At 42.8% G+C, this 21348-nt stretch overlaps 2 protein-coding genes and 1 long non-coding RNA gene across 3 annotated transcripts in view; 1 reads left to right on the top strand and 2 right to left on the bottom strand.

Moving 5' to 3' along the window:
• Positions 1-264: 264 nt before the first annotated feature.
• Positions 265-3242, bottom strand: LOC130684569 (uncharacterized). The gene is made up of 2 exons (XR_008998889.1): positions 1259-3242; positions 265-958 (listed from the first exon to the last, which is right to left on the bottom strand). It is a non-coding gene; the product is annotated as an uncharacterized LOC130684569 (long non-coding RNA).
• A 1454-nt stretch (positions 3243-4696) lies between these two features.
• FAM25A (family with sequence similarity 25 member A) lies at positions 4697-7458 on the top strand. Its single transcript, XM_036926592.2, has 3 exons — positions 4697-4854; positions 6217-6279; positions 7271-7458. The coding sequence occupies exons 1-3, from the start codon at positions 4782-4784 to the stop codon at positions 7402-7404; spliced, it is 270 nt and encodes an 89-aa protein (XP_036782487.1). The 5' UTR covers positions 4697-4781; the 3' UTR covers positions 7405-7458.
• A 6723-nt stretch (positions 7459-14181) lies between these two features.
• The window catches only part of GLUD1 (glutamate dehydrogenase 1), a 51996-nt gene continuing 44829 nt past the window's right edge, over positions 14182-21348 (bottom strand). Inside the window, exons 10-13 of the mRNA XM_036926536.2 lie at positions 21156-21279; positions 20263-20354; positions 16457-16519; positions 14182-15547 (exon numbers count right to left, since the gene is read on the bottom strand). Coding sequence (XP_036782431.1) covers positions 15428-15547; positions 16457-16519; positions 20263-20354; positions 21156-21279 — 399 coding nt within the window. The 3' untranslated portion in view covers positions 14182-15427. The remainder of the gene's footprint in view (positions 15548-16456; positions 16520-20262; positions 20355-21155; positions 21280-21348) is intronic.

Here is a 21348-nt window from a genome sequence, read left to right as displayed (position 1 = left end):
TTATGTAAGTGAAATAAGCCAGTTACAAAAGACAAATACTGTATGATTTCACTTATCCAAGATCCCTAGAGTAGTCAAATTCATAGAAACAGAAAGTAGAATGGTGGTTGCCATGGGTTAGGGGAGGGGAAATCAGGGAGCTGTATGCTTAAAAATGGTTAAGATGGTAAATGTTATGTGTTTTACCACAATTTTTAAATTTAAAAAGTTTTTAAGCATACACAGTGACTTGATAATTATACACATTACCAAATGCTCACCACAATAAGTGTAGTTGATGTCTGTCATCATATTATTGACTATATTTCCTATACTTTGATCCTTGTGATGAATTTATTTTACACTTGGAAGTTTGTACCTCTTTACCCCATTGCTTAGTCTCTTCTGGAGCCACTGTTCTCTTCTCTGTGTTTATGAATCTATTTTCATTCTGCTTATTTTATTTCTTCGATTCCACACGTAAGGGAAATCTATGGTATTTGTCTTTCTCTGTCTGATTTATTTCACACATACTACAATTTAAAAACTTTTTTCTATGTTTGAAGAGAACCATAATTTGCATAATCTCCAAGTATCTCTCCCAAGATATTTCTTAACCACAACAGTAGAGACACCCAGCAGAAAACCCCTTAACCAACTGATCACAATTAACATCCCTAGCAGTAAGACATACCAACATCAGAAGCCCTGTGATATGGTGGTGTTCTGTGAAGTATACAACATCAATTTAGTAACACTCTTAGCAAAAATGCGTCACCTCAGCCCAATCATGAGAAAACATCAGATAAATCTAAACAAGAAACCGTATGGTCAAGATAAATAACAAATCAGTACTGGTTAAAAGTGTCAAGGTTATGAAAGACAAGAAAAGACAGAGATGCTGTTATCACAGTCCTACAAAACTGCCAGTGACCAAGGAGAGATGCCAGCCAAATGCAGTGGATTCCTGGATCGAATTCTGGAAGAGAAAAAGGCCATTAGTGGAAAAACTGATGAAATTCCAACAAGATGTTTAGCTAGTGTGTTAATTTTTAACATAAGTAATTTAAATTTTATTTAAATTTATTCAATTAAATAATTTTAATTTATTTAGGCAAATCATTTTAAACTTAATTTAGCTAAAAATGTTAATATCAAGTCCCTCATTCTGATCACTGTACTGTGATTCTGTAAGATGTGAACATCGGGGGAGTCTGAATGAAGAAATAAACTATACTATCTGTGAAACTCAGCATTGAGTTGGGAGAGAGTAACCTACCTTATCAATCATAAAACCCCTGTGGACGCTATCCAGACGCTGAAGTTAGAATCTGAAGCAGAATTTTCCAGACATCAGCATGAGACTCCCGGGGGGCAGGGGGTGGAGCCAGGGGAGTTACCCCGGCACCTCTGCTCAGGAGCCTGCCTTTCTTTCACACAAGCAAGTGTTGGATTCACCAGTGCAGCCGTGACCCCTCTGCCTCACTGAACCCCGCTGGCTTCAGGAAGATTCTATGGGCAGCCTTCCTTTCCCAGTTGCAGCCTCCAGAGCTTCAGTCTTGTCTCTCCCCTGGGCTCGCTTCTTTCTTGGCAGGTGCCTCTGAGCCTGGGCACTTCTGGACTCTCTGGGCACGTTCCTCTTCTTTCCTCCCCTCCTCAGGTTTTAGGTTTGTCTCAAGCAGACCTCACTCGGAGGGTCCTCTCCTCCTGGGACTGAGCCTTGCTGGCAAGCCCTGAGAGCCCCACACCGGTGCCTCCCCACCCCTCGCCCTTCTGCTCTCCGCTGTTGTCCCATGTAGGTTCTGCTGGTCTCACCTGCTTCTGAATTTATGGGTTTCCCCAGCCTCCCAGTTTCTCTGTTGTTAAGTTTGATGTGTGAGCTGGTGATGGGCTTTCTTCTTCTTCTTCTTGTGTTCTTGGTTGCTCTATGTAGTTTCAGGAAGGAGAATGGAACTTAGAATTAAGCTGCTGCCATGTTACTTCTAGACTGGAAGCCTGGCAAGCTGAGCTGGTAGTCTGTTTACAGAGAATCCATGTCCATGCGTCACTCGCTCCTCTTTCCTTGCCCTGGATCCTGCTCTCTTGAACTGTCACCTGGGCTCCCTCACCCTCCTGGCTAATTTGGTTCAGCCAATGGGGGATGTCAGTAGGACATGGGGTGGGAGGCGATCTGGACTGTTCCTTCCCTGCCCCTGCAGCCCCAAGGACGTAACAACTCCCATTATTGCTGGTCTCTGGTTCCTCACCATCTCTCATTGGTTCCCTTAGTCTGTCCACACCTTTGTGAAGTGTGCTTTGCCTCAGGTACCCCTTTGATGTGCCTTCTAATTTCCACCAGACCCTGACTAACATGGATGGATGTGACTGGTGACATGCTGGGGACATCTTCCTTTGGTGACTGACACACCAAGTCTCCAGGAGTCCGGACTTGGCTCCCTTGTGGCTGGGAGGGTTCATGTGTACAAGATGTGTAGGCTCATTATGTACTGTGAGCTCAGATCCATGAAGCAGGGAAAGAGAAGGCAGGATGGACAGTCCTAAAACTCTTGACATGCATGACATCTGCAGTACAAGTCACACAAGAAATCGTCATGCTTTAGACATAAGACAGTCCTAAGTACTGAAGTACTCAATTTTTTTTTTCAGAGTTAGCAATTGCTAATTTAGCAAATTACTATTTGAAAAACTGGCTCTCCCTGACTTGATGATGCAGCCATCTGGTCCTTTGCCAGCTGGGGAAGTTTCTGAGGTGAGAGACACTGTGAAGGGTATTCCAGGGTGTGGCTTTGTGGGGAGGGGTCTGTGGGACCTGGAAGCCATCCCAGAGCTGGTAGGTGACACCACCGTCCTACCAGTGGAATGGCACAGACAAGACCTCTGTGGGTGTGGGGGACACACATAATCGAAGAGGAAATAGCCCAGGTGACACAGTTTGAGAGAGCTTTGGTGGGTCTGGGGAATGTCCCTGTGGATCTCACAGCCCAGTTCCCACCAGCATGTCCAGAAGCACTGCCTCCCACCCCCCCTGCCCTGATCCTGGGCAGCACTGCCTCACACTCTGAGTAGAACCCTCCAGTATTTGGCTGTAATGAGGCAAAAACAGAGTCATGTGGGTCTGCTTAAGCTCCAGGCCTCTCACCTCCAGAGCCCCTCACTTTCAGCACCTTTTGAGTCCACAGCATCCTATCTATGTATTTTTAAATCTTGCTGAAATAGTGTTACTGTATTCTTTTTTAAAAGAAGGCCTCTTCAAATTGTCTAAGACCTGACTACTCCTGCCGATGGAGATGGCATGTGCGGCGCTGTGGCCTCGTGACTCACCGTTCCCACTGCCACTGTGTTCGTGCCCACCCGGGAACTGGCCACAGCTGGGGCCTACCAGCACCACTTGGGCATGTGGGAGGCTCTCTGCCCCACAGAGTCCAGACTGTGAAGGACCTCAGGTAAATACTAATCAGAGCCATCACACAGCTCTGAGGGATGTGGGAGCCTGCATGGGGGAGGCAGCTTCAGACTCCTGCCCCAGGCCTGGACCCCACGGACAGGGACTCGGAAGGACCTTCCCTCCACCCCCAGCCCTCTGGTTCCAAAGCACCCTCATGCCCCCACCACTCTGGCCCACCCACTCACTGGCCAGGGGCTGATTGTGGAGCAGCTCCTCCCTCCCAGGCACATCTGTGAGGAGAGGGAGGGAACAGAAGAATACCAGGAGCTTGCATGCGTGATCCCACTGACTATCAGTGACACAGCCAGGGAGGTATGGCTGTCCCTATATTATAGATGAAGAAACTGAGGCTCAGGTTGGGCTAGTGACAAAGGGAAGCAGCATATGGCACGTGGCTTGAGGCATCCATCTCCATCCCGAATAACCAGGGAGGCAGCCTGGCCCCCAAGCATGTGATGTCAGGGGCTGGTAGAGTGGCTTTCTGGGAATTCTTGCTAGGGCCAGAAGCACCTCCCTACGCGGTGGGGGTGTCCTCCACCTACTCCTCTAGGCTCTCCTGGGGGGCACCGCTGACTTTAGCAGGCCTTCCTAAGAGGTGCAGGGAGGCCAGGTTCCCTCAGGTGGTAGCGGCTCCTGTATCGGGCCTCAGGTGCTCCCATGAGCAAGCAGCAGCTGCCAGCCAGGGATGACTAGGCTTTAGGTTAATGCCGTGTCCTCCTCTGCCTTGGGCATGGCACCGCCCTGGGCCCCCACCTGTCCAATGGAGGCTGGGAAGCCACTCTGCAAAGCCAAGGTCCTTGGGAATGGGGAGGGCAGAGGCCCCTCCTCCACTTGTGTTCTTGGCCTGAGGCGCTGCCTGGGTCCCCAGCCCCAAACCGCTGACTAGGCCATCCTTGGGACCCTAGACAGCAGGCTGGAAATGCTAGGCCTTCTCTGGGTACACTGGAGCCTGGCTGTGGGGAGTTCGGTGACGGTTGCGGGGGGTGGGGCTGGCAGGGCTGCTGTCCCCAAGCCACCCTCATCCCACAGGACACTCAGGCCTCCTGCCTTGGGGGAGGGGTGTGTCCAAGAAATGACCTCTCTGTTCAGCCTTAGCCCTGCTCACTGCTCCTGCCCCTCACAGGGGCCCAGGAGGTGGGGGTCCCATGGTGCCAGAAGGGCAGTGCTGCAGCCAGGGTGCTGGGCGGCCCCACCCAGCCTCTTCCTCCTGCCACCGCCTGCTCTGACTCACTGCCTGACCTCCCACTTGCCTGGGGCGGGGGCTCATACCCAGAGCCCAGCCAGGCATCAGAGCATCTATAAAAGCACAAAGGTCCAGGCCCCAGCATCCTACTTGGACGCCACCTGTCACTGCACGATGCTGGGAGGCCTGGGGAAGCTTGCCGCCGAGGGCCTGGCCCACCGCACGGAGAAGGCTACAGAGGAAGCTGGTAAGGACCCAAGGCCCCTCTCTACCTGGGCCACTCTTGGGCTGGGGGATCGGGCAGACTTGACTGGGCCTATCCAAAGCTGATCCTAGCAGGCTTGGGGCAGCCCTTGGCCCATGAGGAACAATGACTGATCAGCCCCACAAGGACAGATGAAGGTGGGGGTATGGGAGCTGAGGAGGGCAGCTCTGGGTGGAGCCATGAGGGGTTCTCTGCCCCGGGCAATCCTCCTTTTGTCAGACCTGCTCTGCCACCTGGGCTCTACCAGTCCCTGGGGTCTGTGGCTGATGGCGGAAGGGAGGCCTGCTCAGAGGAGGTCCCTGGGGGCAGGAAGGAGCCCAGATACTGGATGAACAGCTGGGGGCTCAAATCATTCCCTCAGGAAACCAGGGGCCCTTCCATGTCAAAACAGATTGTTCTGAATAGCCTATGCAGGAAAAGAAAGATGGATTTTTATTTGTGCCATAGCTTTAAAGCTTCAAAGATTTTTTCATTAAGAAACCACCAAGTCTGATTCTGTTCAAAGTCAGCCCCCAGGATTCATAGAAAGGACATCTTCAGTTTCCTCAAAGTCCCCCAAAACTGCTTTCTGTATATGGACATCAGCAGCTCTATGCAGGGAGGCTAATCCAGGTTCTACCTGGTGGACATTTTGTGAAAAACAACTCGTGCCCAAGTTTGCTGTTCTTTCTACATGGTGGCATACATGTCTGTATTTTGTTTGTTAATTCTGCAGCTGGTCTTCACCACCCTCTTTCATCTTTTGCTAGCCCTCTGAGTTCTGTGGTATTCCTCTTCTGCAGGCGAGGGAACCAAACAACAGAGGGTGGAGTCAGACCCCAAGTCAGTTCTGGCTCCTGAACCTTCCAGTTCTAGTACACCACCGGCCAGACTTCCAGCGCTTCCCAGGCGGGCAGAGTTCCCTCCTAATGGAGGCACTGCTTCGGGGACTTGGTTTTGCTGAAGGAGCCTTGGGATTTGGCATCCTGCTCTAGCCTCTGTTGGGACCACAGCAGGGCCGCAGGGCACCTGAGAGGTGTGGTGACCTGGGAAACAGGCCCAGCTTGGCTCCAGGTCTCCAGCTGGCAGGAGGGCCTGCTCATCAGCATTCCAGGCCTCGTCAGGCTGAGGAGCATGGAGAGCCCTCTGCCCTTAACTGGCTCACTCAGCTTGTCTCCTGACAGCCAGCCCTGGCTTGAGTCTCTCTAGGAAGCCAGCTGTGGGGGGTCCTTCCTGTAAGACAGCTCTTCCTGGCAGGGCAGCACCCCAGAGCCCCACGCAGGATATCCAGGGCTGTCTGGGCCCTGCCACATGGAGAAGATGGCTCACACTGTGCCCTCACTCTGAACTTGTCTCCCTTTTCAGTTCATGTGGTGGAGGGAGTGGTGAAGGAGGTGGTGGAACATGCCAAGGAGGCTGGAGAGAAAGGTATGGCGAGGTCGGAGCCTGGAAGGGCGGATGGAGGCAGGAGGAGGGGGCAGTGCGGAGGGAGCAAAAAGGGAAAGGGAATGGAGAAAGGGGGAAGCTAAGTGTGCTGGGAGCAACCTGTTCTTTGCCTCACCAGGTAAAATCCTGACCTTGCTGTTGCGTGCTTTCAGTTGGTATGCGATGATCTGTGCTCATCTGAGGCCACGGAGCACACTGTGCTCAAGCAGGATTCATCTAGGTAGTCCTGTCCCTGGGATATTAAGGAGACAGCATCACAAAAGTCTATGTGGCAGCATGCCATTTAAGACATAAAATTATATACTTATATAAATAATATATTTACATAAGTGTTTATTATGCGTGTGTATGCTGAGTTTAATTATGGAAAAGCATACGTATACCTCATTCCACACAACAAAATAGATTCCAGATGGATCAAGGACTTAAACATAGTATGAAATTATTAGAGTGTTACAAGAAAACATAGGAGATTTTGGTATAATCATGGAGAGGAGGATCTTTTCATGACAGGAAGCCCAACAGCCATAAAAGAAATGTTAGGTAAATTTGACAACATAAAACTTCAACATTTTCCATATTAAAAAAAAAAACAAAAACATAAGCCAAGCGAAAAAAAAAGACCACGAACTGAGGGAAAGTATTTGTCATAGAAACAATAACCCAATATAAAAATTACCAAAAATATAAACAGGCAGTTCACAGAAAAATGAAGTTTGAGTAGGCAATGCACCCATGAACAGACACTCAGTTTCACTTATAACTGAAGAAATGTATGCTGTTGGGAGACAGAAAAGCAAATTTTGATGCATTCCTCCTGGAGCTCTGGGGCCCTCTGCCCTGGGGTGCTCCTCCAGGCGCAATCCAGGAAGACGGCCACATCCCACAGATGGCTCCAGGTGATGCTAGCCCAGCAAGTGACTCGAAATGTGAACTTTGCTCACCTGGACATTATTCCCTTTCTTCCTGACAGCCATTTCAGAAGCCTTGAAGAAGGCCCAAGAGACAGGGGACAAAGTGGTGAAGGAAGTCACCGAGACGGTGACCAACACAGTCACAAATGCTGTCACCCATGCAGCAGAAAGCCTGGGCAAACTGGGACAGTGAGCAGACCTTCTCTACTGGACTCTTCCTGAATCTCAATAAAAACTGTGAAATGTGTACAGAGCCGTTTTTATTCCTGTTTGGGTGAAGACACTGAATGTGTCCTGAGTGTCCTCTGCAGGGACAGGGGGCCCGCATGTTGGCCCCCACTGGGGGTCAGTTTGGTCCCCATGATTAATCAGATGTGATGCTCTCTCCTGAAGATTTCTCATGTCAGCAGCGAGCTCTTGAAGAATTGTTAGTGTCTGTCTATATTTCCTAAAAGATTACTTCCCCAGAAACTATATATGGCTTTAAGACACCTCACTGCTTCAAGGGCACTCCAAGGGAGGGTCATAATGTGGCTTACATGTTCTGTGGATTTTCCTTGAAATGTTCTTACAGGACTCAGGGAAGATAAAAGACCAACCTGATTGAGAGGTTAGCTGCGCAGGCTCAGACAGCTTGAGTCGCTCCATGTTCTGCAAGAGGTTTCAGAGCATTTCTGCTGGTCACGAAGGCACTGAGTCCACTGCCTACTGGCTGTTGAAGCCACTGTCCGATCTCCCCTTGGAGACTTGCATTAGGCCTAACTGGTGGTAATGGGAAAGAGGGCTTCTTTCCTTCCTGCAATGAGTAGGCTGTACCATAAAGGTTATATGTTTAAGCATTTAGCTTAGCGTTTTGGGTAAAAAAAGGAAATGGCTTGTCTAGATGTGGCATTGCTTATTTATCTTTCTGGAAGTTACTTATTCTTAGCAAAAGTTAGATGAAAAGATGTTTTAAGGAATGAATTAGTTGCTCACCATATTTCTGGCTTTCTTTAGAATTGGCATTGTAAGTCTCTGAATAGCCCAGGAATATATCAAATATCCTGCCTTTGAACATTTACTACTATCAAGGTAGATCTGGACTTATATCTTGTTTCGGTTCCTGATGACTTTTGAATTCCTCCAATCCAAACCCAGACTCGAAAGGATGAGAGCATTGTGGGTGGCAGTGCAGACTGGCATGCCCTCTTTGGATAGCAATTCCTCTTACCAGACTTTATCCTTCAGGTATGCACAGGTACACACAGACGCCCAGAGGGCGAACAAGAAGATTCATCACAGTATCTGTGTAATAGCAAGAGACTGGAGCATCCCAAAATGCTAATCAGGAATCACTAGGATGGCAAGTTTTGCTCTGCTTATTAGGTTTGATGCACAATATAGAGTTGATACCCATCAATTCTGTTTTAATGCCTTAGCTTGAAAAAAGAGGACCTTTGCCTAGATGGCCACCAGTAGGGACTGGTTAACAATTATTGTGTATATATAAAATGTATTATTATCTGGTTGTTAAGAATGAGGAAAATGTATGGGTATCATATGGGAACCTGAACAAGTTAATAAGTTATAAAGTACATACACAGAATAAGTTAATTTCTTACAGACACATAATTGTGTAATAGAAAAAACTGGTAGCATATATATAGCAAACATATTCACCATGCTCATCTCTGTGTGTCTATGGGAATATGAAGAATCTTCATTTTCTACATTACATACTTCCACGATGCTTGCTTGGATTTAAGAGAAAACCAATACAGATATATTTTAAAGTTTGGTTGTTGAGGGTATGTACTAGCTTATTCAATAAAAAAAAAAGTGTTAGTCAAAGTTTGCTGGTTTGCAAACTTTGTTACACTTGGTGACAGGATAAGTAAAGAAAGAGTGTTTAGAAACTCTTATAGCAATTTGACATTGCCTGGACCTCCAGGAATGTGATCAGTGGACAGTTCTTGAGCAGGGTGTAGACCATTTATGGGTGTTGAACTTGCATGGCAAGTTGTATGTCAACTAGTCTCTCATGAAGGACAGCATACTGTAATGATTTAGATTTGGAAACAAACAAAAACACCAAAACACTGGTCCTTCATCAGAGTTGGAGGAGCACTGCCCACATTCCCTTGACTTCACATTGCAGTGTGCTGTTCTAGAATAACTACTTTTATCTCTCATTTTCGTTCTACTGTGTGTGTTGTACAATGAGGGGTATGACATCAACCTCAACTCTAAATATGTTATAAAAGCAATTGAGATTTATGTCAGAAAAAACAGTAGAGCAAGGACCTCCAAAAATTCTCTCCTCCATAAAAGTAATGAGAAAACAGGCAAAAATATAAGAATCAACTTCTTCCAGAACTCTGGAAATTAATCAAAGGCATACAGCAATCCAGGGAGCATCTATGTAAATGAAATTAAAAACAAATAAACAGGGCAACACCATCTTGTTGAGAACAAGCAAGCTTTGTGATGTTTTGAACCTGCCCATTCTTTTATCATCTCTTGGCCTCCACCTTCTCCAGCTCCACTATAGCCTTGAAAACCAACAGTCTACAGTGACAGTGAAAACCAACAGCATGGGATTATTGGAAAGAGCAGAAAATCCAAGCCTCATTCTCAAAGAACTGCCATAATTTAACTTCACTGGGGGTGCCTTTATTTGTCCTGACTAGAAGCTAACCTAGTGCAGCCTTTTCCCTGAGGCTATTTGTCATTGAACATTTAGAGGCAACTTTTTAAGTTGGTTGCTGTATGAAGTGGTGGATAATAGTTTTGGCAAACAATAGGTTAAATGAAAAACTTAAAAGGAAAAACTGGAGAATGAAATGTCCATAGGGGCTTTGAAGATTCCAAATATTTCTGGGAATCTAGAAGGCCATGTGGATGTGTAGGGCTATATGTATGCTCAGTAAAGACCTGAGAAGCTGGAAACTCTCACCTCTGACTAACCTTGGGACTCTGTGTAAACAGAAGGTGAAAACCAAGGTAGAGATGTAAATTGCCTGAGTGTTGAAGGTGGGGCCCAAGTGCACACAGCATCCCTTAGCAAAGATGGGAGACTTACAGGTTCATGGTACTTAAAGAAATCACTGTCTGATCATTAGCTGACCACTAACCTGAGTAAAAATTTCAGTGGCCACACACAACAACAAAGAAAACAGACTATAGAATGAGTTGAGAAAGATCACTAAAACACTCATTAACAATGAACAGCAACAATAAACTGGGAACAGGGGCATGGAATCTGATTTCCAGCATTGCCACATTATATTATTTAATATGTCCAGTTTTCAGCTCCCCATTACCCCACACATCCCCTGAAAAGAAGATAGGCAGGGAAAGAGATTGTGACCCATTTAATCGGGTATAAGCTGAAACTGTGCCTGAGGAAGCCCAGAAATTGGACTTACTAGGCAAAGATTTTAAATCAACTATTTTAAACATGTTTAAAGAACTAAAGGAAACCACATCTAAGGAATTAAAGTATGAGGTGAATACTAGAGAAAAGAGATAGAAATTATGAAAGAATGAAACAAGAAATTCTAGACTTGAGAGTTCAACCAAAATAACAAAAATGCATTGGGAGGGGCACAACAGCAGATTTGAGCAGGCAAATCAAAGAATCAGTGAACTTGAAGATAAGACAAGTGAGATTATCCAACCTGAGGAACCAAAATCAATGAAAAATGAACAGAGGCTTAGAGAACTGTGGGTCAGCGGGAGCATGGTCCTTATGCCTCAGTTTATAGGCCCCAGAACTGTGAGACAATAAAATTCTGATATCTGAAGAGGCAGCCCTAGGAAACGAATACAAAAAGTGTTGAAAATCATTTGACTGCAAGGTTTTTTTTTTGCATTCTTAATTCTATTCCATTGGTCTATATGTTTGCATGCTAGTACTACAATCTTAATTACTGTAGCTTTGTATTAAGGTTTGAAGTTGGAAGTTGAAGTCCTTCAAGTTTTTCTTTTCAACATTGTTTTGGTTATTTGGGGACACTTGCAATTCATATTAATTTTAGATTTTCTATTTTTGCAAAAAAGGCCATTGGAATTTTGAGTCTGTAGATTACTTTGAGTAGTACTGCCATCTTAACAGTATTAAGTTTTTCAGTCTTATAAACAATGCTTTATAGTTTTCAGCATACAAGGCTCTCACTTCATTGGTTAAATTTATTCCTATTTTATTCTTTTTGATGCTACTGTAAATGGAATTGTTTTGCTTTCTTTACAGATTGCTCATTACTGGTGTAGAGAAAAACAACTGATTTTTGAGTTTTGATCTTGTACCCTGCAACTTTGCTTAATTCACTTGTGTGTCTAATGGGTTTTTTCCCCCCTCCTTTTGGTGTGCGTTGGAATTCTGTAATATTTTCTACATATAGAATCATGTCATCTGCAAAGTTTTACTTCTTCCTTTCCAATTCAGGTGCCTTTTCTTTCTTTTTCTTGCCTAATTGCTCTGGCTACAACTTCCAGTACAATGTTGAATAGCAGTGATGAAAGCAAGAATCCCTGTCTAGTTCCTCTCACGGGGTAACTTTGTTTTTTAATGAGTATAACATTAGGTGTAGGTTTTTCATGAATTCCCTTTATCATGTTTAGGAAGTTCTTTCCATTCCTAGCTGAGTGTTCCTATTTTGAAAGGTTCTTGAATTTTGTCATAGGTTTTCAAATCTCATCTATTGAGATTATTATATGGTTCCCCCAATCCCCTATTCTCTTAAAGAGGTATATTATATTGATGACTGATTTTCGTATGTTGAACCACTCTTGCCTTCCTGGAATAAACTCTACCTGGTCATAATACTTGTAATGGGCTGCTGGATTCGTTTTGTTATTTGTGTGTCTATTTTCATAAAGCATACTGGTGTGGTTTTCTATTCTTGTAATGTCTTTGTATCAGGGTAATACTGGTCTCCTAGAAGGTATTAGCAAGTGTTCTCCTACATTCTGGATGAGTTTGAACAGACTTAGTATTAATTCTTTAAATGTTTGTTAGAATTCAGCAGACCTACATGACCTTGAATTATGCAATGGCTTCTTAGATATGACACCTAAAGCACTGCAACTAAAGAAAAATAAATTCGACTCACAAAATTAAAAATTTTTTGTGTCAAAGGACACCACTAAGAAAGTACAAACATTAACTGAGTAAAATATTTGCAAATCATATATCTGATAAGGGTAATAATATATAAGTAACTTTTACAATTCAATAATGAAAGGATAAATAACCCAATTGAAAATGGACAAAGGAAATGAACAGAACAAAAATGAAACATTTAAATTGTTGTGGTGGTTGCCTCTTGGGAGCAGAAAATAGTGAGGTGGGTGTCTGGGTTGGCAGGGAAAAGCTATTGTTCATCGTTAAGACTTGTAGAACTATTTGGCTCTCTACACCAGAAATTCTTAATAGGGGTGACTTTGCCCCTCAGGGAAATTTGGCACCACATTTTTTATTGTGATGGCTGAGAGGTGCTATTGGTATCTAATGAGTAGAGGCCAGGGGTACTTTTGAACAACTTATAAGGCAAAGGCCAGTCCCCAAAGCAAAGAATCACCTGGCCTAAAATGTCAACAGTGCTAGGTTTGAGAAGCTCTAAACTAATTGTAAGTTTTGATTAACATACACACACACACAAATAAACCAATAAGTTATTTGTCAAAAGAAATTAAAAATCATGACACCCGTATTACAAAGAAAGACCTAAGACATTTGCAGTGGTTTCTGTTCAAGGTTCACAGATGTAGTTTTCTTTGTGGTCATCCCTTGACTGTCTTAATGTGTAGCAGGGCTACAAAAGGCTGCCAGGGAAGTTTAGGGAATAGGGAGTTTACTTAAAGCTTGTGAACTAACATGCTAGGTTTTTAAAAAACCACCAGTCATAGTAACTGAGTTGCCAGAAGCACTGCTAAAACAAAACAAAAAAACACAAAACACCTAAGCTTTTACTTCTCACTTCCCTAAGCTTCATCTATCAGGGTAATTAGAGAACACATTCTGGTGCACGAGTTCATGAGACAAGTTAAATATTCTTCTAGTGCTACATAGGCCATTTATGGGTATTTCAGAAGCAGTTAACTTTAGAGTATTTTGTGTAAGTAAAAAAAAATTATAAGTATACAAATCAGAAAATTTCAGTGAAGTCAAGAGAATAATTGATCATAATTAACTCAAACCTCCCGGAACCAAAGTTGACATTAGTGCTACATATTTTTCATAGTTAGCATGGACAATACCAGTTTTCTAACATTAATATCAGTAACACCCATCAATATATATCTAATCTTTAAAAAAATCACTCTACATAATTCCAAAGGCCATCAACTATTCCCCCTTCACATGACCTGAACCTACTGCTCCACCTGGTTATTGTTCCAAATATTCTGGAGCCCGTTTTCTTACTGCTTTTCACCCAACTCACTTTCACGTTCCACCTAGAATACAAGTACACAGCTTGTAGGAAGGGCTCACAGTGTCCACATGTGTGGGGCTTTTTAATCTATTGCCCGAGTTGGTGCTCAGAATTAGGAAGAGGCAGACTCAGGAAGAAACAGACAAATAGTCCAGCTGAAAGTTATGCTCCAGATTTGGCAACTAAGTAGTTGGTGGTATCCAGTCTAGAATACAGTTATGCTGTTTATGGTTAGAACTCTGTCTTAAATTGTTATATTCTGTGGGTAAATTATTAAGAACAAAATCCTAATCAACTAACCCTTCATTAAAAATGCACCAAAAACTTACTTCAGTGTATCAGCTTTAAGCACTAGAACCTCTTCCCCCAAGAACAGCCATTGATATTAACAGAATGAAACCCAAAGGAATTCAAGAATAAAATGTGGGGAGCTCACAATATAGTGGAAAGAAATGTTACGCAGGCAGTTGTTTCAAAAATTTCAGAAACCCAATTATAGTTTTATCATCTACTGAAAGATACTGTCAAGTATAAAAACAGAGAAAAGAACAAGGTGTGGAAAAGGTAGACTTTTAATAACTGCCTTTATCACCAGGTTAAGTCATGCAGTTACAAAGTAGTTAGAAATTTCTGAAAGGATATTATTGTTTAAAAAAAAAGCTCATTATTACATAAATAATATTCTAGTACTTTACTGGGTCACTACTGTTCAGAAGGCTCTGGCCAAATAACTCCCAAACAAAATGCTCAACCCAAGGTTTCCAGCCCAGTGAATGCACCTGTGAAAGAGAACAGTCAGGGCAAGTTGGGGCCATTGGCAACGCTCAGAGGTGCCCGCCAGGCTCCAAAGAGGGAGCCCAAGTATTTTTTCTGGGATACTCTACTTGAATTACTGTTCAATTAGTCAACATAACAGATCTTCCAAAGAGAAGAGCAATTAACATGATAAAGATTACTGTATTATTTGGACTATATATGTCATCAATTATGGTTAGTAAATTCTAACAGTCTTAAAAATAGAGTCCATCATTTGCAGGCATGAAGATAACTTAATTCTCCATCGTGTTTTTAATTTTTGCTGGACAATTCATGATTGACAAGCTACAAATGATATTATTCTATGTTATAAAAAAATACTAGCCTTTTTCAATTATTATGTTTACAGGCATTCACTGCTTCAGTCAAGGTTATAGGCTTGTTGAGTGATTAAAGGCAATTTTATTACAGCGGCATGTACTTTTTTTAATTCTAAAAGAATAAAAGGTATGAAGCAAAACAGCTTTTATTTTTGTTTGCAGCCTGTAAAATTGAGTTCTTTTGCTGATGTAAAGTATCAGTAATCCACTTGGGGACCACGCCACCTTCTGAAATGCCACACAACTGCTTCTTAAATGTGTCAAAGTGACAGCATGTCTCAGACTTGTCCAGAGCTGAAGCATTAAGCAACTGACTGCTCTTGGACAGCAGGTGCCTTTTGGGGCCACAGCTCTGGCCATGGTGGGAAGCAGCCGTGGAGCAAGGCAGCATAAGCAGATGGAAGATACTTTATTTAAAGGTGAAATACCCAGGGGCTGTATGGCATAGGTAATTTCTACTTTCAATACTCATCAGCTTGTACATGATCCCCTAACCTTAACTTCTTTCCTCTTAAGGGGCTGATTCGGATTGACTTGTTGAGAGCGGTGTCCTTATCTATCTAGTAAGTCGGCAGAGAGAGATTTCTGTGGTTACATGTAAACTTGTGATAGGCCTGCAGATGAAGAGGTGAAGAAGGTAGTGGAGCAGCCAGTCCCAATCCGCCTATGTGAAGGTTACACCAGCTTCATTGTACACTTTGAAGACTTTCTCTATGGCGTTGACATAGGCAGCTGTTCTCAGGTCCAATCCCAGATTATACTTCATGGCCGTGCGCATGATTTGCTAAAAGGGGTGAGAAAGCACGATGAGGGCCACCCAGACTCAAGCAGCCTGGACATGCACACACAAGGCACATCGCGTGTGGCACAAGCTAAAGCCACCCTGTTGCCACTGAAGTGCAGGACGCAGGCAGCCAACGAGAAACTGCTCAGGTGGCAGAACGATTGCTAGTCAGGAAGGACCAGTTCTCCAGAATCAACATAAACTACTGTCTGGGCAGCGTAAGGAGGTACTCTTCAGAGTTTTAGATGTGAGTTATCTCTGTGCCCCTTTGACATCCTATTATCTGGAGTGAACTCACTTGATAGATCTATTAAGGACGGGGTGATGAACGTGTCTTGCAGTTAGTGGTGACGGCTACAGAGCCTTGTGAACCTACTTAAGGCTTTTATAGTTTATGGGTGAATTTTTGTATGTCAATTATTTCTCAATTAAAAAATTAACAAGTATCACTATTAATATCTGTTTAGCTATTTCAAATTGAAGCTAAGTGGACAGAATCACAGCTCACAAGGAAACTAGGAAAACCAGTGCTTTAGGTCTTGAAATAAGGATCAAGTGGTCCAAAAGCCTTTTACTTATACCAAATTCTATACAGTAAGGTAGTTTCCTATTGCTATAATAGAGTGGCACTGAGCTGCAATCCCATTTGGCTGACTACTTAGCTAGCTGCCAAATATTACTTCCTCCTCACTCAGTATCATTTACTCATTTCGACAAGTTGGTGAACATACTGAAGACCCTGAGAACACATTTTAAGGCTGAAAATGCATGTGTTGTGCTATATACGAGTGAGGAATATGTAAAACAGATGGCTATTTTCTATCTACACACAATCTGGCAGCTGAGATTACACAGCTGGGTTGTACTTTATGTCATTAGGAGGAACATGAACAGAACCTGCACACATACCCTGGCAGAACGCTCCATGGTGTATGCTAAGCCAGAGTGCACGATGTCTTTCTCAGATGCACCCTGTTAGGAAAAAGAACATACATTTAACAAAACCATATAGAGGCATGCTTTATCTGTAAGAGCACAAAGGATTTTTAAGTAAATATACAGCCAGATTTACTGTTTGTCTTTCAGTAAAGATAATTTCTGTATAGTATTTTGATACCTACCTACTTGGGTTTGTCTTCTTTTAACCACAATTTAGTTTTCATTACATTTGACACAAATACTCATGAAATAAGATCATGGTAAAACAATGAACACAGAAAGTATGGACAAAGAAACATGAGGGCAGGTGGTGAGATTGGCCCTGGTTACCCACCTCTGCTCCCGGCTGACAAGGGTCACCACCCAGGGCACAGAAGGAACCGGCCACCTCTGAGAGCAGCTCTGGGGTGGAATCCTGACTACACTCAGCAGTGCCACCAACTTTTAAAGCTGGATAGATTTTAGCAGCATCTTGATTATTCCCCCTCCCCTCTTAATTCTACTGATGAGGAAAGTGGCAACCAGAGAAGTCGGCCAAGATTATAAAAGGCTATTTTTAGAGGTAGGATATAACCCAGGCTGGGACTAACAAGTTGAGCTTGTCTCTTTCCTTTGGCAATTATCTCTGTAAGTCAATTTGTTTCAATAGATTCCTCTAACTATCTTTTAATTCTAAAAATTCAGTTTTTAGAATGCTTTCTAAAATTTTAGGACAATTAACTACCACCACCAATCCTAACAGCTATCAAACTCATATCCTGATATGCCAGATAAAAATAAAGTGGATCACTAACAATGCTGAAGTTCATCCTGTTAATACTCTACTCACTTAAGAAGGTATCTTTCTAGTGCATTTCTAATCAAGCACTTGGGTTAAATTTTGTCTTGTCAATCAGGTTAGGAAGAGGAAAAAATCTTGCTTTATGGGTAGAATACTGCTGTTTCATGCATTCACTGAACATTTACTGAGTGCCTACTATGTGCCAGGCACTTTACCAGGCACTGGGGACACAGCATAAAACAACATGATGTAAATTCCCTGTTCTCATGGAGTTTACATTCTAGTGGGAGGAGATGGCACTTGACTTAAAACCATGAGGACTTCCAACGTTAAGAGGGTGGAGAGATGAAGAGGACCAGCAAAATGCAGTAAGGATGGCTAGTGAGGCAGGAAGAAAACCAGGAAAATGTGATGTCCAGGATGCTAAGAGAAGAAAATATTTCAAGGGATAGCAATGACTTGTAACCACGGCTGTTAAAGGTAAGATAATGACTGGGAAATGCCCATTGGATTTGGCAATGCTGACATCATGGTGACTTGACAACAGTTTAGGTGGAGTTGAGGGCATAATAGGTTTGTGCACAAAAGAACTGGAGACAGTATACACAACACATATAATAACGAGGTTTGCTATAAATTAAATAGGAATGGTACGACTTGGAAGGGGGAGAGGGATTAAGATTTATCTTGTATTAGGACAGCATTTGTACACTGACAGAAGTGACTGAACTGTGGGATCACTGACAGTGCAGGGCAAGGGGAAGGTGTGCTTGAGCAGCGCAGCTGAGAAGCTGCAAACAGCCATCCAACGCCCAGGCAAGACTTAGGCTTAGACGGAAGCACAAGAGTTGCTCTTTAATAAGAGGCAGATGACATAAGACAGGGAACAGACACCAGGAGCTGGGTAGGTGTGAAAGTTCTCTGACTGCTTAATTTTTTCTGTGAATACATATGAAGTCTGAGATAGAGTACAGGGGAGAGAGGAGAGAGACTATGACAGAATCAATCAGGGGAACAAGAAAATGAAAGGGACAGGTAAAAGGAGTGTAACTGCTGGGCAGCCATCAGGGCCTCCTGCGTAGGGCTACAGGCACAGAGCGGGCAGTCTTGGATTTCATCAGGGTTCACGTGTTAACAAGGAAATATGATGAAGCAGAACAAGACCAGATAGTGACTCTAAAGATGGAGCCTGGAATTGAAGTTGGGGAAGAAGAAAATTGAGGGCATTGGGGTGATGAGGGACAGTGAAAAGTAGGTCAGTGATGCAGGTCCTGGCAGGGACAAAGCATGGCAGGGGAGGGGTACCTAGAAGTAAAGGGGCTGGAAAGAAACTGGTTTTCCAACTGACACTACTCCTGCAGCAATTAAGTCAGCAAGGTAAGAAATGGCACCAACGCCTAAAATTAGAAGCACTGAAAGCATCTGAAAGATTGATACTAATCTTAGCCTAAACACAAAGATTTCTGAAGGAGGGATAAAAAGACAATCATTGCAGCTGTCTTCCTAACTCGCTGGCTGTCCTCTTTCTGTACTTCCTCTGGAGGTTTCTGTCTGCCTGGCTGCTCTCCGCCAGGTGTGTGCTGGGTCATGGGGCGGCCACAGGGAGGAGCAAGGAGCCCATCTGAAAGCAGCACTGGCACAAGTATGTATGGAACCCTGGCCGGTGGAGGGGCCCCGCAGGGAGAGACAAAGATGTGGTATACTGCAGCAGGGAGCAGGACAGGGCATGCTGGCCAGAGGGGCCAGAACTAACAAGACACAGCTCTGGGAAAGGGGGCTCACTTAGGGGAACTGTTAAGTGCTCAGTGTGGCAAAGCATTTCTTCTTCAAAACAAAATCCTTAACTTTTCCCCATGTTGCAATATAATCTAAGTTACTTTCCAGGACTGAGTATTTCATAAGAAGGTACATTATAATGCAGCCGTTTCTCTGCCACAGATGCCATATATGTGTGTGTGTATATACATACATACATACATACATACATATATATGTTAAACCTAATTAAAAAACTGACTGCAAACATAGTTCCGATGACTTCATTGTGCATCTCCTTCATTTTCTTAGGATAAATTCTCAGAGGGAACGTCATTATAGTGTCAAAGGGCAGGAACACTTTAAGAACTCTACATTTTCCAAAGACCTGCAACAATCTGCAGTGTCAGGAAAAAAAGCAAAACTGCTTCACCACAGATACGGTGAGTACAAGATCCAGTAATTATTTATGCTAGTTTAATACATTAAAGAGACCTTATTCTAATTGGTATTTAACCGTGATGTTTAGTATTTTTTTTCTAGGTTTATTTCCTGTGACTTTTGTTCATGTCTTTTGCCATTTTACTGGCAAAGAAGTTAAGTTCTCTTTGTGGTGTGTCTGCACTATTAATATGTCCTGTCAATAGCTAGTTAATGTAAAATATCTTTTCTAGTCTGTTTTCTTTAATTCTCTTATTCATGACCATATAGCAATTTCAATTGTTTATATAATTTAATCTAATGTTTCCTTTTTTTTTTTAGTTTATAAGCTTTAATTATTTGTGTTGTTAAAATATTGTATTGAGATTATAAAATGACATTGTTACAGTATTGGTTATACAACTCAACAGAGAACATTTAATTAAAAATAGACATTTAGTTTGCAAGGATAATCTTTAATTTTTAATCATATTTTAATTTTATTTGCTCTCATTGTAACTTAATTTTAGTAATGTTTCCTTTTTAATTCTATTTCTTTGAAGCTTTTTTAGTGGAGCTAAAAGATACAATAATCCTTCCTATTACATTAGAAACTGTTGGTGAGTCATCTGTATTTCAAAAGTACCAAAAGCTGAACCATTAATTATTTACTTTAAAATAGGATTCTTGCTCCCTCTTTTGAATGTAATGGAAGAGGAAGGCACAGAGCATACAGGAGTCATTAACTACTGTTATGCTGATTACCACCCTCTACTCCGATCCATCTACCCGCCAAGTGCACAGCCACAAGCACACTCACCGATATCCTGTCTTGGAACTCTGCTGTGGGCACAACGGGAATAGTTCCACCATGCTTTCCAAATTTTCTTTCCAAACTCTCTTGAACTGACACTATAAAAAGCCAAGAGATGAAGATAAGATACAGCTAGAGAAAAGAAAATGAAATCGAACCAAAAGTAGTCCCAAACTACATCCACAACCCAAAAAGTAATACACAGTTTTGGAAACTGTCAGCATAAAGGACACAAAAGGGTTGATCATTTAAAACTCAGTTAAAAAAGGAATAAAGCTCTTTGCTAAATTCCTATATAAATGTGAATTTAGGTCACTGCTGTTTCCATAACACCCATTACCAGGGTTTTTCCTTGGCTCTGTTATAAAGAAAATGCTGGGGGAAAAAGAAATGGAAATAGATGGACACTTCACCCAGATTCTCAGAGTGGGCTGAGCGGAGCAGCTCAGTGGGAGGTCTTGGTCTTATTTCAGCTTAATGAAATTTTACTGTTAACTCTGGAGCCCTACTCTAGTCAAAGAAAACTCATCAGAAGACTCCATAGATTTTTAACTCTGCATATAGGCCTTTACTAAGAGCAACCAGAGATAGAAATGGAGTAGTCTCACCAGGAATTCTTGGTTTAAAATGATAATCTTTGTATCACTGATTTGTAGATTATGTTCTGGGAACATTACATCACAGAACAGACATTTGACTATAAATATATTTCAGAGTGTTAATATATTGAATACCCATAAAGAAACTGTCTAACACTCATGAGACAGAACACTATTTTTCTGTTCTGAGATTATTTACTCTAGGGTTACAAAAAAGAAATTAGTCCCCTTAAATGGAAGCTTTTTCTGCCTTTCAAATGGCCCAAAAGAGTTCTGGAGAACAAGATCATCAGAACTTACTGAGCAAGTGGTAGTTAGAATCCCTTTCATATTTGAAGGTCAAACGGCCATAGCTGACATGATTTAGATTCTTCAGCCATTCAAAGTAAGACACTGTCACTCCTCCAGCGTTCAAGTAGAGATCCTATATACAAAAATGAGACAAGACACCAAAGAAATTAGAAGATAATGGTTTTAATAAAAGCTTACAATG

The sequence above is a fragment of the Manis pentadactyla genome, chromosome 8 (genome assembly GCF_030020395.1).
Source record: "Manis pentadactyla isolate mManPen7 chromosome 8, mManPen7.hap1, whole genome shotgun sequence".
Lineage (NCBI taxonomy): Eukaryota > Metazoa > Chordata > Mammalia > Pholidota > Manidae > Manis > Manis pentadactyla.
Note: the sequence above shows the minus strand (reverse complement) of the source record. Positions and strands in the feature narration are given on the sequence as shown.

Excerpts from the sequence above, each read along its gene's own strand:
- FAM25A (XM_036926592.2), top strand. The coding sequence starts at position 4,782 with ATGCTGGGAGGCCTGGGGAAGCTTGCCGCCGAGGGCCTGGCCCACCGC. Across the intron at positions 4,855-6,216 it reads GAAGGCTACAGAGGAAGCTG|TTCATGTGGTGGAGGGAGTG; the intron begins GTAAGGACCCAA and ends CTCCCTTTTCAG. Across the intron at positions 6,280-7,270 it reads CAAGGAGGCTGGAGAGAAAG|CCATTTCAGAAGCCTTGAAG; the intron begins GTATGGCGAGGT and ends TCTTCCTGACAG.